Genomic DNA, 17762 nt, shown 5'->3' with positions numbered 1-17762 from the left:
CTTAAATTTAACCTAAAATGAGTGCTAAATATTTTTAAATTTTAACAAAAAAAAAACAGAATTAGGGTAAGTCTGCCAAATTTCGACATAGTTGCATGCAAGCGCCAAAGTCTCAAGTTTGAAATGTAATATTTTAAATACAAATTGATTTTTTTATTCTTTCTTCCTAAAGAGTGTTGCTTGGAACCTTGTAAAGAGTTTACCGTCTTTATTTACTCTAAAATCATTCTTAATACATTTTAAAATGAATAAAAATATAGACATATCTTTGGTGCCCTATTTCGGCCATCTTCATTCTCATAGTTCCTTGCCCTTCGGGAATTCATCCAATATCTTTTTCACGTCATCTCGTTTGTCGAAGCTATATTTTTTGTTATTCTTTTGCATTGTATTATCTCTGGAGTACGTAAAATCTAAAAGTTCATGGAAATTCGAGGAACAAAAAAGGTGGCCGAAATTACAGGCTGGCCGGAATTTGGCACACTTACCCTATTTAAATAAATTCATTAAATTTTTGAAAAACACTTATACGTGGCGGAAAATACTAAATAAACCTTTTTTTAAATTTTAAATATATCGAATTCTAACTTCTAAAAATCATAAACGATTCAAAAACAAAATTATTAATTTGCAGATGAAAATTTCGCCGATTTATATTTAAAATTGTTCTATTTGGTTCTATTTATCTTTCAAATAGATAAATTTGTGGAAGTAATTACTAAAGTTTAAAGAATATTGAGGTTTGTACGGTTTATACCATTCATAATTTGAAGGTTATGTTCAAAAGAGGCTAGGAAAATAGGTTAGGTTTTCCAAGGCTAGATCGCATACATAACCTCAACTAACTTCTTCGTAAAATAATAGAATTTTATGCAATAAAAAACCCGAATAAAAAATTCTGAAACATAACCTCTTTTTAAGAAAAAATGCCCTGTTTCTCTAGATTAAACTGACCTTTTTTCTCCATAACCTCAATGTCAAATAAAAGAATTTGGTAGCTTAATAACCTCGCTTTCTGGAAGGTAGGTTTATTTGAAATCAGAGCTCCATAGAGCATAGGACTAGTTATTTTATTGTCCTAGAGATTAACCTGCCTAACCAACATAACCTATTCTTCAGAGATTCTTTCGAAACTTTTGTTTTTACACTAGATTTAGATGATTTTTTGTTCTTTGGAAACCGGATTTTACCTTTTCTTTATAATGACCAACGCACAATAACTTTTGTTTGTAAACATGTTTTCAAAATTTCGCATGAGAATGAGCGAGATGACTATATCTAAATCTCACTCACTCTCATCGAAATGTCTAAAACATGTTTACAAAACAAAAGTTATTGTGCGTTGGGCATAAGATTATTGAAACATTGCCTTCAAAATACTTTCTCTAAGCCGAATTTCGTTGCTTAGTGCCTGTGATCCTTAAAAAAAAACACACACTCACACGTGAAAATATCTACAAAAAAAAAGGTTCGGTATGTACACAGAAGACCGATTTATCTCTTCCTCATAAACTCGTTGTTGCCTGGAGTTTGAAGTAGCGATTGTTGTGATTCTCAGCATCCTGGCAATTGCCCACAACCCCATTTCCGGAAGCTGTGTAGCAAGTGGCCACTGTGGGTGCATGACGGCTCTGTTTGAGCTTCGTGGCGCCCCAAATGAGCACACAAATGCTCATTATCAACACCCCAAGAGCCAATCCTGGCAGGAAGCTCTTGTTGATGTGGACATTGTTGAAGAAGGCCACAGTCTGATTCTCGACTAGAGTTTTGGCCTCCGTTTGTTCCTCCCTCGTAACATTGGTCTCCTCCTCAGCTTCCGGAAGCTTCCCGGCGGATATTCGCTCGAAGGAGGAGATATCCGTAGGCTGGGGAGTTGTGGGCAGGAGCCGTGTGATGTTGGAGCAACCAACAACGAGCTCAGCTTGCCCATTTTTGTCCTTGAGCAACACAAGGCAGAAGCGGTAACTGTCGCCAACCTGCAGGGCTGAACTATCTGCCAGAGTCACTGAAACGGCGCTCCCGTCGGAGCCTGGGAGGTGTTCACAGTGAATCTGCAAGGTAAATGTTGTACAGAAATTTCTGAATTGACCGAAAAAGAGGTAATTCTTACCGGCGAATGATCCAAGAGGATCTCATGGATGTTGCTTTCCTTGTAGACAAAAATAGCATCGCAAGTATAATCAGTAACCAAAATATTCCAAGAGAGCGAAAGACTGTAGTCCGGCTGCAGCTTTAATTCTCTTAGAGTGATCTGTAAAGCCCACAAATAACACAAAAAGCTTATTTAAATGTAAAATTAAATCCAAAATTTCACTTAAATTTCCAAAAATTTAATGTTTTTAGATGATTGGGAACATCAACACTTTATTAAAATTCCTGAAATTTTTATTCAAATTCCCAAAAATTCTGAAATTTCTTTATGAATCCTGGAAAAAACAAATTTTAAAAAAATCATTTATATTTCCAAAATTTCAAGTCCTCGTTATCATAGATAAATAAAAAAAAATGAAAAATACGCAAAATTTCAAGGTGTTTAGTCAGACATTTAATTTAAAAATTCAAAATTTCATGAGAGTTTCATGAAAAAATAGCCAATCTCATTGGAAAATTGGTCGTACATTGAGGAAAAGAATTTTTTTTACTTCTTGTCTATTTGACAGCTGTCACCTGAATATCGGAAAGCTCTTCTCTGTACAGTAGACTCCCACTCTATCGGTTCTTTTTCAATCGGGCGACAAATTTTGTTAACAATTTTCACGTTTAATTATGAAGCTAATTTGCTCAAATTCGCTGTAGTTCTTCCTATTTTATCGTGATTCTTTATAATTGAGCGCTTTTTGTGGAATTTACAAAGACTTTGATGCTCAATTCTATCGATAAACCGGATGACATTTTGTCCCATATTCCCGATTGAGAGAGAGTCTACTGTGTTCGGTTTTCCGATCGGCTGATAGCTGTCAAATCACACGAAAGAAAAGGAAAAAAGATCTCACTCCAAGAGCGCATGTTTATCACTTTTAAAAGAGAGCAACAAAATATACGAAAATAAAATTAAAGAAATAGTGAGCGCAAATATAAATATAAAAGTTACCATACAATGGATCCCTGGGCATATAAATATTAAAGGAAATGAGAGACCTGATAAAGCAGCTAAGGAAGCAACGAAGGATGGGATATGTATCGAATGTAGAAAATTAAATAGAAAAGAAGTGGACAGAAAAAGAAAAGAATTCATGTGGAAAAAAAGGAAAAATTTGTGGAAAAAAAATTGTGAAACTAAAGGAAAATTCAACTATGAAATAAGACAGGGAATATTAGAAAAAAAACTATGGTTCAAAAATATAAATTTAAGAAGTGATCAAATAAAAATAATCCAAAGGATTAGAAGTGGACATTGCTGTGACAAGAAGTTTCTAAAACTAATAAAAAAAGAGGACACAGAATTATGCGATAAGTGCGAAACCGTGAAAGATATAAATCACATAGTGATCCAATGCAGAAAATTTAATGAGATAAGAAAAAACTATAAGTGCAATAATAATGAAAGAGTGAGCATAAAATAACAAACGAAGAAACATATAAAGAGATCTACAAATATACTAAAGAAAAAAAAGTGAGCATATAATAATTCAAAAACTGTGATCGTATAACAATAATAAGTGATATAAAAAAAGTGATAATAAATAAGTGATAAATAAATTAAAAATATAAATAAAATAAAATAGTGAAATCGAGTGAAGTACTAAAAGTGGCTACAGTAGAGTCTCCCAAATCTGAATCTCTCAAATTCGAACGCCGTTTGGATTCAAAATGTCAATTGTAAGGTTATGTTAAAAAGTTCGTATTCTTGGTGAATGAAAATCATATTTATGTGCTTCTTCCTGAATGTTTACATACATTATGATCGTATAAAATGAAAAAGAAGTATGTTACCACTAAGACTTGCGAGAAAGTATGAGAATTTGATTCAAAGTACAATTTAATCTCACACAAATTTCATTAGTTTTAAAAAAATCGTTCGAATTTGGGAGGTGAGAAATGTCAAAAATACCCCCCGAGCGTTCGAATTTAAGAAACTCTACTGTATATGGACCCGAGTGAGTCCGACAGCCTTACATAAAATAGAAGAAGAAGAAGAAAAAAAGTCTCTGGCTATTTGGAGCCGAGTGAGTCCGACAGCCTAAACGTAAAACAGAAGAAGAAGAAGAAGAAGCATTTTGTCGCATGAGTTTTTATCTGATATTTTTGGTTCCAATCAGCCGAATTTCGGAAAGCTGAGTTTATTATTATTATTATTTATTAATCACAATCAAATATGGTTCGTCCCTCTTACAATGTTTGGAAAGGAGTGTGAAAAGATTGACAGACAATTGTGAAAAGATTAAGAGAATTGTGAAAACAGGAGCAAATATAATAAATGCCTAGTTAGATTGCGACTGGAAGTATGCCGCTATTCCGTCAATAGATAGTCTGGCACTTGGAGAAAGTGAATTAAACATTACTACCCCATTGATAAAGAGCATATTAGAAAGCCGATTCGAGTTAGCTCTAGGAACCAAGAGTCCCCGAACAATTGTAGACGCTCCAGGAAACAGAAGTGAAGCTAACGGCTGCCAGAAATGATCAAGCGAAAAAGTAATGATACCGCTCTCAGACGGAGAAGTGATGGGGAATCACAACCCATCAATACGTTACGATGCTCTGAGATGTGATTACGGGGACCAAGACCACAAACATACCTGACACAACCGTGGAAAGTCACAGATAGCCTTCGTAACGTTTCACTATGAGCTGCCACTATCAGGGATCTTAGTGGCGCAATAAGCAAGAATGTTAGGTCTTGGCCGGACGAGATCTCTGACTCAACTCTCCCAGTTGTGGGTTCGAGTCCCGTCCGGTGGATGCAAGCAACTGAATATCAGAAGAAGGCATTACTATGGGGAAGGCGCTCCTGCGCGGTCTACACACATGGACTTAGCGGATTCCTCCATCACGGAATTCAACAGAAATATAACACGATTACATTGTAACAAAGTATTCCGATACGATTTATAATAATATAATAACTATCAGCTGCGAAGAATAGCTCAGCTCCATAGGTTATTATGGGTATGAGCAACGCTTTAACTAAGAGCAATCGAGTATTCATCGGCGTGAGCTCACGGTACCTTTGAAGTTGAAGTGTTCGAAGGGTTGGAAGAGTGCAGTAAACTCTTTGCTTTATATGCGAGATATGGTCTGACCATGTGAAAGATAAGTTGAATATGATGCCAAGATTACGAATTACGAACAAAAGGAATGGGTTGCCCATCAATTGTAAGAGGTGTTATTTTAAAACAAAATTGCTTACCACATCACTGAAGTCCTTGAGCGAGCTGGCATTTTGCTTGGACAGCGTCTCCAGCTGATCCAGGACATTGCTATTGTCGAATTCCCCATCACTGGCTTCGCAGCTGAGAGACTCCACTGGCACTTGGAGCAGTGGCGCTCCCTCAAGATGCGGCGGAGTGGCGCAAACTGCACCCAAGAGATCATGGGCAGGAATGGTGACACTGCTGCCCAGCCATTCGGCGAAGGGCTTGAGAGTGCAATCGCATGAGAGCGGATTGTCCAGGAGAGAGAGACTGTGGAGCTCATTGGCTCCGTCCAGGGCATTCTTGGCCACAATTGAGATATCATTCCCATCGAGTCTCAGTTCTTTGAGACCCGGAAGTGGGGCTATAAGATCCCCCGTAAGTGCTCGGAGGAAATTGTGCGTCATATCAAGGACAACCAGTCGCTTGAGATGGAGCATTGAGGCTCCCGAAATGGCCACAATTCCATTGTATCCCAAGTCTAGGACTTGGAGGGAATTGAGACCGAGGAAGGCATGATCTTGCAGGACGTCTATCTGATTGTGTCGCATGGAGAGAGTTATGAGCCGAGGGAAACCTTCTAGAGCTCCATTGTGAACACTAGTCAGGACGTTCTTGTCGAGATTGAGAGCCTCCAGCTGGGACAAGCCCGGTAGGAGTTTCTTAGTCAGAGGTCCTTTAATGCTGTTAGACTTCAGATCTAACTCTCTGAGATTGAGGCACTGACCAATGGCCTGGATACTCGTTGGGAAGTCTCCCAGGCGATTCCCATTGAGCTTTAGTGTCACCAATCGCTTGAGGGCAGTAAAAGTTCTCTGGGAGATGCTGGAGATCTGATTGTCGCTCAATTCCAGGTAGGTTAGACGCTGGAGAGTAGCAAAGTCAGCCGCTCCCAGAGCTTTGATGCGATTATTGGAGAGATCCAGGCGATCGAGGGCTGTTAGGGGTGTCAGGGAGTTCCATGGGACGCTCATCAGAGCATTATTGGGCAGCCCAAGAGCTTGTAAGGGAGCCCTAAGTCCCAGAAAAGCCGATCTATGCACCCTCTTGATCTCCCCCGAAGAGATTACGAGTCCATGCAGTGAGACATTCTCGAAGATCCGAGCATCACTGAGAAATGTGACATTCTTGAGGGTGCAGTCCAGCAGAGACACAGAATACTCCGCTTCCCTCAATCCCTGTGCTATCAGCTCCAGTCCATGGATATCTCCACTGCATCTTAGTGTATGAGGCATATCACAGCCACACTCAAGATTCCTATTCCTCGTGATATTCGGACACTTCCAATCCTGCCCAAAATTTCCCGGTTCAATCACAATGGACTTCCTCTCCACTTTTCGCTTCCTATTGTCAGCTTTATTGACAAACTTGAGCGATGATCCTGCATCTCCAGAAACTCCCGGCGGCTCCACAGATTCAGCCGAGATCATCACGGGTGTCTGAATACAATCCCCACCAGAACACTGTGTTCTGTTCACCTGTGGCGCATCCTCCACATCCTGACTCCCTGCTCTGACCTCTGCCTGGAGGATCAGGGGCAGAAGCAGCAATCTGCAAGAGAATTGAGAGCTCTTAGCTATTAATTGAATTACGCCACACATTCGGCTCCAGCAATTTTGCCCAATCAATCAAATAGGTCAGAAGAGAATCTCTGTCTTCTTCTTCTCTTCCAGCAAAAGGCACAAAGTGTCGTATCAATTTTCCCAACAGAGCGGAATCGTGGCCCAAATAAGCTTCCGTTTCTAATTTCATCATCTTCTGGCTGGATTTGCATCCAATCAATCTGTTGTTACCCTGTTATTTTTCCATGCCACATTGCAACACTCCAAATGATCTCAAAGTGCGGTTTCCATTGCAAAACTTTCCACACTTCTTTAAATTGTGCCATTTAAGTATACCAAGAATAACAATGGGGATATTTTCCAGAAAATGATTGTAAAGTAAACATTTTACTTTGGTGAATGAGAATGATAACCCAGAAGAGATTCTGGAAATTAAGATGTCGAAAGATTTGGAGGGATCATCAATTAGATTTTTAAGATTACAACTGAATTTTGTCTCTAACTGAATTAATCAGAAAAAAGCATTTAGATACGATAATTTCAAAATTTAGTACATGTCTGTACTAAATTTCATTTTCATAAAATAATGAAGATTTAAGAAAAATGCGATTATACAATGAGAAACTTAATTAATCATAAAGAATCTCAAATTAAAAAAAAATTCTTCAGGATGGTTGAACTTTGACTTTGAATAATTCAAGATGGCAATTCCTCTAAACCATATTCTAAAATTAACTAAATATCCTAGACTAATTTTGTGAGAAGTCAAATGATTATATTTTTCGAGGTGATGAAAAGGGTAGTAGGTAATTTGGGTAGGTTATTTTGCTAGAGAATATTGATTTGTGAGGGGGGTCACCAAAGACTGGAAGTCAATATCTCTCTCAGTTTGGAAGCCAGAATTATAAAAGGTTGAAAAAAAATGAATTGTATGTATTGCTGTCTCATGGAATTCAAGCAGTAATATTACTGATTCTTTGATTCATTTTTCAATTTTAATTCCGAGTTTTAGCACTTGCATGTACTAAAAGCTGGAATTCTATAAAGTTCGTGAATTAATGAAAAATTAATATTAAAATTTAAAAAAATGAAGTTTTCTTAATCCGCAAGGTCAAGTCGTTGAGTTTTAGAACAAGTTACGGAGATAAAATGAAGGCAAAGCAGAGTGTCTCTTCCGGAATCATCAGCGCGGGAAAATTTTCAACTTTGAGAAAAAAAAAACCTTCTCAGTTTCCCAAAGCTTTCGCTCAGAAGGAACACTCGTTTCCTGCCTTCATATTAGATTCACGTCAGTTAAAGCACTTTTTTACGGAGATAAACTTCGTGAAGTACTAAAAAAAACCTTGATATAAAAAAAAGGAATTCATCGGATTGAAATAATTCGGATATCTGCGGTATCAATATATCATAAAGGTATCAAGTGTACAATAAGCTTTAAATAATGAATGAAATACTAAAGTGAGCCATAGTTTATTATTCTTTTGTTTATTTTTGTTTTAACAATTTTCAGAAGGCAGAATTTTTCTTGTTATAGAGTTTCCAAAATGTTAAGTATACTATAAATTCTTTTCACATCCATTTTAATCACTATTTAATTATTTAAAAAATGGGAAATTTTGTTCAAAAAATTATTTTAGTACAGGTCTGTACTAAAATTGTATTTCAACATCCTTTAGAACGATCGGGATATAAAGCAAATAATTAGCACATAGTTGATAATCGAGTACTAAAATTCTTTTAAAAGTTAATTTGAGCGCAAGCTGAGAAACACTTAGAAGAGTAGCCATAAACGGCCACCACCGTCTTAATCTTGGTGACAAACCTGTATATGCAATTCTTTTTTAGTAAAAATGTTCAGTAGAAATCAGATTTTCTCATGCTTTCTGCAGCTTTTCCAATTAAGATCTACAGTCTTGTTCTGCGTGTTCTAATCTTAAATAGGTACTAAATTTTGAAACAAGAAGCTAAATCTCTTCCTAATGTCGATATAATATTAATATATTCCTCTACTTTCCCAAATGGATCAGAAGATGATTTTATAGTTGTCCATGAAACATTAAAAAAAATCTTTTCCATTGAGAGCTGTGGTTTCTAGAATCTTATCCAAAAAAAGATCAACCTCATTGAATTATTTTTTTTCTCTAAGACGATCACTTCCAAAAAGATCATGTTTTCTTTTTAATTTCTTTTGGGTGATCTTGTTGAAAAATGCAAAAAAGTTTCAGTTGTTCAGCGATCATTTGTTATTTTGATCTTGTGGGCATTAATCCCAAATTGGAATTAAGAAAACACAACAAAAGATCACCAATGATCTGTGTCTCTTTTTTCTTATAAACTTCTTTTCACCCCTGATTAACCACAGAAACGCAAAATGCGGAACACACTCCGCAATTGTGCTTCAAATACCAACTAAAAAAAACTCCTCATTGATGGACAAATGATCAATTCCGCGAAATGCAAAATTGCGCAAAAATATTGAGATTTATGTGAGAAAGAGATGAGTTTCCGCCCTATAAAAAGCGCGTCGTGGTCGGTAGGAACTGACTTGGACATGTCTGCACCTAAGGCGTAGAAATATCGATATCGCATTCTGGTAAGTTCTAAGTCGTAAGAATTACTGAAGGATAGTTAAAATTTCGTAGTTGGATTTCCTATTTAAAAACTGGAAAGCGAGGATACTGGGTATTAAAAATTCTTGTCTTTGTTAGCACTAGCTTTTCTAAAAACGGTTAAACCCCCGTTGGTATTCAAATTGACATCATAGATGTCCCCAATGTGGCACTGGTTCTCCCTACACTGAGAGATATCCGAAAAAGTTAAAATAACATTCCGGAAGTGTTAATTTTACCCTGCAGTATTGATCTGAAAAGGTGTAAATATTACCCTTTTTAGGTGTATTATGGGTTACAGTTACCCTTCTTTCATGTTGATTTTACCATTAAAAGGTGTAAAATTAACATTAAAAAATGTTGATATATTTTTACACCCAAAAAGTGTTAAAGTTATGAGGAAAAAAGTTAATCGCACCCCCGTTTTTTTCTCAGTGTAAGAGTGCTTCTAGTGTTGGAAAGAGATTTACTCCTCGTAGAGGAGTATCGTAGCGATTTTAGTCGATGAGAGTTCAGTTCGTATTAGATCGTCAAGGTATGAAGACGCAGGCTAGGAGGAGCGCTGAGTTTCTGGAAGAATCTCTAGTGGACAAAGCACACATCCCCGCGTGCTGTCTTTGGGCTATTAGCCTTCATTTTCCTGACGGTTCTAACATCTTGAAGTTTAATTTGACAAATTTAACGGAATTCCTGGAAACATCCCCTCAAACCAGAATCAATTTGTTCAACTTTTCTCTGTAATTTCCTAAGAAATTTCCTATGTATAAAACTGGATGAAAGAGGTAACGAGTAGCTCGAACCCAGCTGCCTAAGTAACTAACTGTATTATTTCAGCCGGCATAAAAAAAATGGGCAGTAGGGTAGAGTCAGTACTTTTTCGCCAGTAAGCCTTTTTTCGCCACCTTTAAAATCACATTTTAAAAGAATTATGAGTTCGTGGAACTACGAAATGAGTGTTATTTCGTAACCTCTAGCCTAACGAATCAGAAAACCATATCTGGTGCTCCACCGACTAGATTATTTGCAAGTTAATTAAAGAAATTCTCGACAAAATGAGCAATCACCAAAAAAGTATGAGGTTCTTAAGAAATCTGTCAACGCTCAGAGAAATTGTCTTGAATTATTTTGTTTTTGCTGTACAGCATTTGATATTTTTTCACTGAAAGTCAATTTGTTATTAACTAAGCTTTGTTCTAATATCATTTTTTAATAATGTTTTGTAAAAAATAAAGATATACAGATATGGTGAAATAGGGCTTACTTTTTCGGCTGTGTAAGTAGTTTTCGTCACTCATTTTTCCAAGCATTTTACAAGTAGCGCACCTCGCGGAATTTAGTTGAAACATGCGTAATTTCAATTGTTTTTTGTTGCAAATAAAAAATATGCAAAAAATCATTCGAAATACTCTAATAATTGTGTAATATCGATGTTATAAGAAAAGTACTGTGCCGTGTACTTTTGGGGGTTATCGAAAGCTGCTGTTTCTAAAAAATCAATTAAAACAAGTGGCGAAAAAGTGCTTACACAATGGCGAAAAAGTGTTTACAAGGTGGCGAAAAGTACTAAAACATGCATTGTTGCAGAAAATGTATTTTTTTCAACTAGATACCCAAAAATTCCCGTGAAGTCTCTTGGTTCAATAGAGACACAATGCTTCAAAGCATCTGTACACAAAATTTCTTTTTATTTCGACTAAAAATGTAAGAATTATAAGGGTGTCAAAATTTAAGGTGGCGAAAAGTACTTACTCTACCCTATCGACATCTAGTGGTGAAAATAACTAAAGACCGAATGTCTTGGATATTTCCGCGTTGCATCCCAGGAAGTCCCATTTGACTCCCACGGACCGGTGCGGACTCTATTTTTACAGGGGATATTATGAATAATTTAGCACTAAGAATAACTTCTGCGAAAAGTATAAGATTGAGTGTTAAGTAAAAAACGACCCCAACACATTAATATTAATATTGTTGATATAGAGTGTCTTAACTTAATAAAAATCGCCTCGACGAGATGATCATGTTCACTGGTGTACGTGATCTTCCTCCTCCAGAAGCCATTCATCTTATTCTTATGTTTTGAGTGAGAATGAGACAGTGGCAAACAAGTGTGAAAATATTTGTTTTCTACTGCCTCAAATATACATTTATTAATTTATAAACGCAACTCAGTCCAATTCAGTTGATACTAACAGCTGAAAGTGAACGGACATAGAACACGATCACTTCTATTTGGTGGGAATATTAAAAAAAAAAAGAATTGTGTGCTCATCTTGCCTATTTTTATATTTTATTGTTTTTTTTTGTGTGGTTATCACAAGAGATAAGAAAAGAAAATATTAAAAAAAAGTGCATGTGATTCGTCCCGAAAGCCAAAAAACAAACACAGAGAGATATACTTGGAACAAATATGCGATTAAATGTGAAGATCACCTGCCTTGTATTATTTGGCGCTCTTCTCATCAGCACGGCATCTGGAAAAATTTTCACAAGATGCCAATTGGCTAAAGAATTGGCTCGTCATAAGTTTCCCCGGAGTTTCATCTCAAATTGTAAGTTGAGCCTTTTTTTTTTGAAGGGGGGACAAAGGTGATCTTCAGGTGATCTTCTCTCACAGAGATTTACTCGGGACATTAAAAAGTCTTTAAATTCTAATATCATTTAGAATTTCTTTTATGGCTCTTAGGATCACTCAGGTTTTTGCTTGAGACATAAATTATATAACACAGCTGTTTTTTCTATACGGCTTTTTTTACTCGATCACGATCGTGATCGCGAGTTGGGAATTTTGTTGATTCTTCCGCAGAAAAACATTCATTCATGGATTATATTCCCCGTATCTTCTTGATAAACTGTAAAACACTGCCATTTATCACCTTATTTTGCATTTTTATTGACTTTCCGGGCTACAAAAAATACCTTTTTTTTAATATTCTTTTAAGAACCCAAGATTGTTTGATAAGATTACGAGGGGTGGATTACTAGGCTAATAATGGTTCATTTGAGTTTCACTCTAATCTTCCAATCTTTAGTAAGATCTTATGAATTTTTCAGATTGGGAAGATCTGATCCTTTCAAAAATCATCAAGATATTTGCTGATGTCGATCTTTGCATTTGCCTCGCCGATTTGTCGATTACTTACAAAGATCATCCGATAATTGATAATAGAAAAAAACTATTCCAAATGTATCCCTTGAAAATTCGCATCGATTTCGTTAAACTTTCTCATAAATCGTGAAGATTTATCTTGATCTCTGCAAGGATCCTACTTATATGTCGATTAGTTAAAAATATCGTCCGTTCACTAATAATACATAAAAGTATTGCAGATCTAATTTATCTTTTGAATAATCGTATGTTAACTTTTTCTAAAAATCATGAAGATTTCTGTCTCATCGTGAAGATTTTGTCGATCTATCGATCACTGTTAATACGTAAAATAGTTCCAAATCTAACAAGCATTCGAAAACTGGAGTTATATGATAACTTATTTTCGATACTATCGACTGTCGATTCTGAAAAGTTTAAACGATAGCTGCACTTCCTGTAACAAATATATATAAATATATATATTTATAAACAGTCACATTCTTTTAAGAATGTCACAATGAATGGCCCAACTATCCGTAAAAAGTCGACATTCACTTAATCTAACAGATATAGATTTATCGATACTATCGATTCGATAGTGTCGAAAAGTTATCATTCCACCCCTGGTATCAATTCGTATTTTTTCTCAATCGTTACATAGACTACGCTAATTTATTTTTATGGAAATCGTGACAATATAATTATTCTTTTTAAGATCACGAGAATCTATCCGATTGTTCAGGAATTGAAAATTTGACCAATTTGTCATTTTAAAGATCATATTATCTATCGATCTTTTCAAAGATCGGGCCGCTCCGTCGATTTTACTATGATCCTTTACAAAAATTGTATTGATCTACGCAAAGATTCCACCAAAATGTCGATTATTCTCAAAGATTGTGCCAATCTGTCAATCACCTCCATAAAAATAACGGATCGCTTATAATTCTATTATATCGTCCCGATTTATATATCTCAGCAAGGATCATGTTGTTTTGCAAAGATGAAGTTGATCTGTCGATTTTTGCTGAATTGTTTTTCTATTTATCTCTACAAAGACAATGTCGATCTATTTATGAAAAATTTTGTGTAAAAGTTGATTTGTAAATCACTGCAGAGATTGTATCGATCGCTCAATCCTTTGCAAAAATCGTTTCAGTTCGTCGTTTTTTCTTAATTATTTCACGGACGTCTTTTTTAAAGATTATGTCGATCTGTCGCAATTGGTATAATCCCAATTTGTTGCACTCCAACAGGGGCATGAATTTCCAAATAATTTATTACTATTTTACCGATTTGTTTACTTTAAAGATTGTGTCGATCTGTCGATATATTTATTAATCGTGCTGATCTATCAATCCGCACAGACCTCTACAGGGATTGTGTCGATCTCTGGCAGATCTTACCGATTTGTCTCTTTTAAAGATTATATCGATCTGTCGATCTATTTATTAAACGTTTTATGTAAAAGGTCAATCCGTAAATCTCTGCAGAAATTGTGTCGATCTGTCGTTTAATTTATTAATCGAGCTGATCTGTCGATCTGAAGACTTCTGCACAGATTATGTCGATCTTTCAATACTTTGCAAAGATCGTTTTAGTCTATAAATTTTTTATAAATATCTTATCGATTTGTCATTTATAAAGCTTGTGTCGATCTGTCGATCAATTTATTAATAATCCTAATCGGTCAATCCTTATAAGAATCGTACCAATCTTCCGATCTCTGCAGAGATCGCATATTGGCCGTTGATCTATCACAAAGATCGTGTCGATCTATCGATTTTCGATATGAAATCGATTTTTCACTCATCGTTCAGTAAAATAACTACTTATCCACCCTTTGTGAGATCATTTTCTCAAGCTCCATCCCAAATCCGTTCCAATTACGCTTCTTTTTGACTTCTAGCATCCCAATAAATTCGCAATTCGCCAATTTAGGCAAATTGCCCGCAGAGAAGATCACATAAATTGTTCTATATGCTCCTGCTATCACAACAATAATAATGCAATCTTTACACTTCCTTTTCTTCTCAAAAGGGGTTTGTCTGATTGAAAATGAAAGTGGCCGAAGCACAACAAAAGTGACTCAACATCCCAATCTTACGACCAGCTACGGACTCTTTCAGGTTAGTATATTGGAGGAGATCTCGGTGATTAGCAATCAGTTGAATATGTTGTGCTATTTGATGCAGATCAACAGCAAAGATTGGTGCCGAAAGGGTAGAAAAGCCGGGGAATGCAACATGAAGTGTGAGGATTTCCTCAATGACGACATCACAGATGATATTCGATGTGCACGTCTAATGTACGATCGCCATGGTTTTCTGGGTTGGTCCGGATGGAAGAATAAGTGCAAGGGACGATCACTCCCAGACGTTTCGCGCTGCTGAATAACCATTCTTGATGTTTTTTTTTGTAACAATTTTGATATTACATTTCTGTCTCTTTGAAAACCACAATCATCAACGGTTTTTATGAATTCGCATAAAGGTTTTTGAAGGTGAGAGGAGAAAAAATCATCGCAAAAGGAGAAAATTTGCATAATTAATAAATTTGGCATGAAAAATTCCATTTATATGGCCCCAGGCACATCTCCTTCCTTCCTTGCTTTAATTTAAATTCTTCGACCTGGTACTTCTTTCCACCGGAGCTCCGCAAAATAATTGCTTCTGTTGTTCACCACTGACCAAATTTATGACCCCACTTCTTGCGCGATCACTTATTTTTGGGCGTTCTGTGGCTGGTGAATTTTTTTATTACATATAGGGGAAAGACGGGGAAAACCGGACACTTGAAATGTTTTCTAAATTTTGAGAGAGTAGTAGGGGAAAGTGCTCTCCCTTCGAACGATCATGCTTTTGAATAATGTGAATTTCTTTCGTTTTTCGTACGAGATTTGCACTAAATTATCACGGAATTATCAACAATTGATGATAAACCAACTAATATTTAATATAGATCTGTAAGTCTCTTAGGAAAACTAAAAGAAAATTCACATTATTCGAAGGCATGAACGTTCGAAGGGAGAGCATTTTCCCCTAGGGGAATTCTAAACGATATGACAATGTCATATGACAAATTTTCGTGGTTAAATTCGGAAACCGGTCAATACTGAAGCCCAGTGATCATCGAATGACTATTGAAACTATCTCTATTAAGGTCTTAGTAACTGATATGAATCTGTTTTCTAATAATTTTTCCGAATTTATCACATACACATTTTTGAATTTGTCATACGACATTGTCATACTATTACAGAATTGCCCTACAGATCATCTTTCAAATTCTTTTAATTTAAGAGGTTAGATTTTAAGTTGACATTTACGAAAGGCTATTCAGGAAGTTTCTTAAAAATTATCGTCTAAATGTTTATAGTTAGGTTAACCTATTCAGTCAATGTACTTGAATTATTGGAGTTAGAATGTTTATATTTTGGAATTAGTTTCTCAAATATTCCAATATTTCTTTTGAAAAGAAGAACATATCTTTTAAGGGGGTGCAGAGAGCCGCTGCTAAACACACGTCTTAACAGTAATTGAATTTTAATTATTTACATTGATTCATTACAAATTTAATTTATTTAGATAGAGTAACTATCCAATAAAATAAATTGACAATCAGTATTCAAATCAGGAAAGAGGATTAAAGAAAATATTATGAAAAGCGACGCAATGTCAAACTTTTCCTGCGCGACTTCGAGCAAATACTTTTCATGACTGCGAGAAGAAGGAAAAGAACAACAAAATGTGTTTCTATCTCTTTCAGGTTATTTTTCCTACATAAATAAAGAATAAAAGCATCCAAAAAACCTTTTCCCGAAAGAAATTCTGATAATTATTGTCCATAATCCATCCAAAATCACTCAATTTGCATATGCTGTGTGAAGCTATAGAAAAGATTGGGTTAAACATAACCTCATTTTTCGAGATTACCTCTTTAGGAAAAAACAGAATTGCTTGAAAACTAAAAGAGTTAGTCTTTAATGTAACACAGCTAAAAATGCAGAAAAAAGAAGATTTCCAGAGAAAAACGATATTTCGAATGGAAAATCAGACCTCTCTAACATAATGTTTCTTACTGGTAGAACTGACATTATTAGCTCTAAAAAATGCAACCTGTTTTAGTGTAAATTTTTCCCTGTTTTCGTACACATTTCACAAGATATCTCCAAAACCACGTAGGTAGCCAATTTGTAGTTTTCGGTTGCATATTCAATATTAAATTGGCTTTTCTCTTGTGTTTATATTTTTTGTTAATTCATTCTACACTGACAGAAATCAGTTAATAAACCCAAAAGTTTTTTCGGCACGCTAGAAACATATGGGAAACATAGGAAATGTCATGCCCCTGGGTAGATCTATTCTTGCTAAGTTTCCGCACTTGGTGCTCCATGGGGATAGCGTTTTGGATATGTCGTCATTTAAATCAGCATTTGTCGTAACTTCATTTTTGAGATTTTGGGATATATACATATTTAGAATCGGCGTAATTTTGTTTATAAAACGCACTTGAGAAAAAGAAACTTTTATAGGCCCATTAAAAATTATTTTAAACAAAAATTATCGTAAGTTCCCTTAATTAAGAAAAAATTATCATAATTTGTCGTAACTTCCATTTTTGGGGAAGTTACGACAAATTTTCATACAAAATTTGCTCTAATCAGTATTTGCCGTAACTTCTTTTGCTCGTTTTCGTGGCTTGTAATTTGTAGCAAAAATGTAATATTTCTCAATAAAATGTTCACAAACTCTTCCAAATATCTAATAATGCAACATGAAATCATTTTAATTCAATATTTGCGAGAAAAAAGTAAGAAAAAATCCCTATCCATCTGTCATTAATTCGAAACAAAACAAGCGAAGTGGCGCACAAAATTTGTTCAATAAAAGTTACGAAATAAAAGCTTTTAGTGACAGGGATAACAGTTTAATTGACTAATTTAGTCAAATATAGGCGCTTATTATCAGTAAAGTAATTGAAATTGATATAAATGCATTTTAGAATATTGTCGTAACTTCCAGAATCTCCATACATTGGAAGTTACGGCTTTATAAACGATGAAAGTTACGATAAAATATTATTGTGTTTCTTTTAACATATATCGCAATATTTCAGCTTTTAAATCATTTTATAAAGATTTTCT

General features: G+C 35.4%; 2 protein-coding genes across 2 annotated transcripts in view; one reads left to right on the top strand and one right to left on the bottom strand.

Moving 5' to 3' along the window:
* Window positions 1-1357: 1357 nt before the first annotated feature.
* The window catches only part of LOC129800815 (slit homolog 3 protein), a 39400-nt gene continuing 22995 nt past the window's right edge, over window positions 1358-17762 (bottom strand). The window contains exons 3-5 of the mRNA XM_055845483.1: window positions 5351-6905; window positions 2111-2251; window positions 1358-2051 (exon numbers count right to left, since the gene is read on the bottom strand). Coding sequence (XP_055701458.1) covers window positions 1506-2051; window positions 2111-2251; window positions 5351-6905 — 2242 coding nt within the window. The 3' untranslated portion in view covers window positions 1358-1505. The remainder of the gene's footprint in view (window positions 2052-2110; window positions 2252-5350; window positions 6906-17762) is intronic.
* LOC129800839 (lysozyme c-1-like) lies at window positions 11694-15078 on the top strand. Its single transcript, XM_055845520.1, has 3 exons — window positions 11694-12077; window positions 14657-14745; window positions 14812-15078. The coding sequence occupies exons 1-3, from the start codon at window positions 11936-11938 to the stop codon at window positions 15007-15009; spliced, it is 429 nt and encodes a 142-aa protein (XP_055701495.1). The 5' UTR covers window positions 11694-11935; the 3' UTR covers window positions 15010-15078.

This window comes from Phlebotomus papatasi, chromosome 2 (assembly GCF_024763615.1).
Source record: "Phlebotomus papatasi isolate M1 chromosome 2, Ppap_2.1, whole genome shotgun sequence".
NCBI lineage: Eukaryota > Metazoa > Arthropoda > Insecta > Diptera > Psychodidae > Phlebotomus > Phlebotomus papatasi.
The sequence above is the reverse complement of the archived record's forward strand: the minus strand, read 5'-3'. Positions and strand labels throughout refer to the sequence as shown.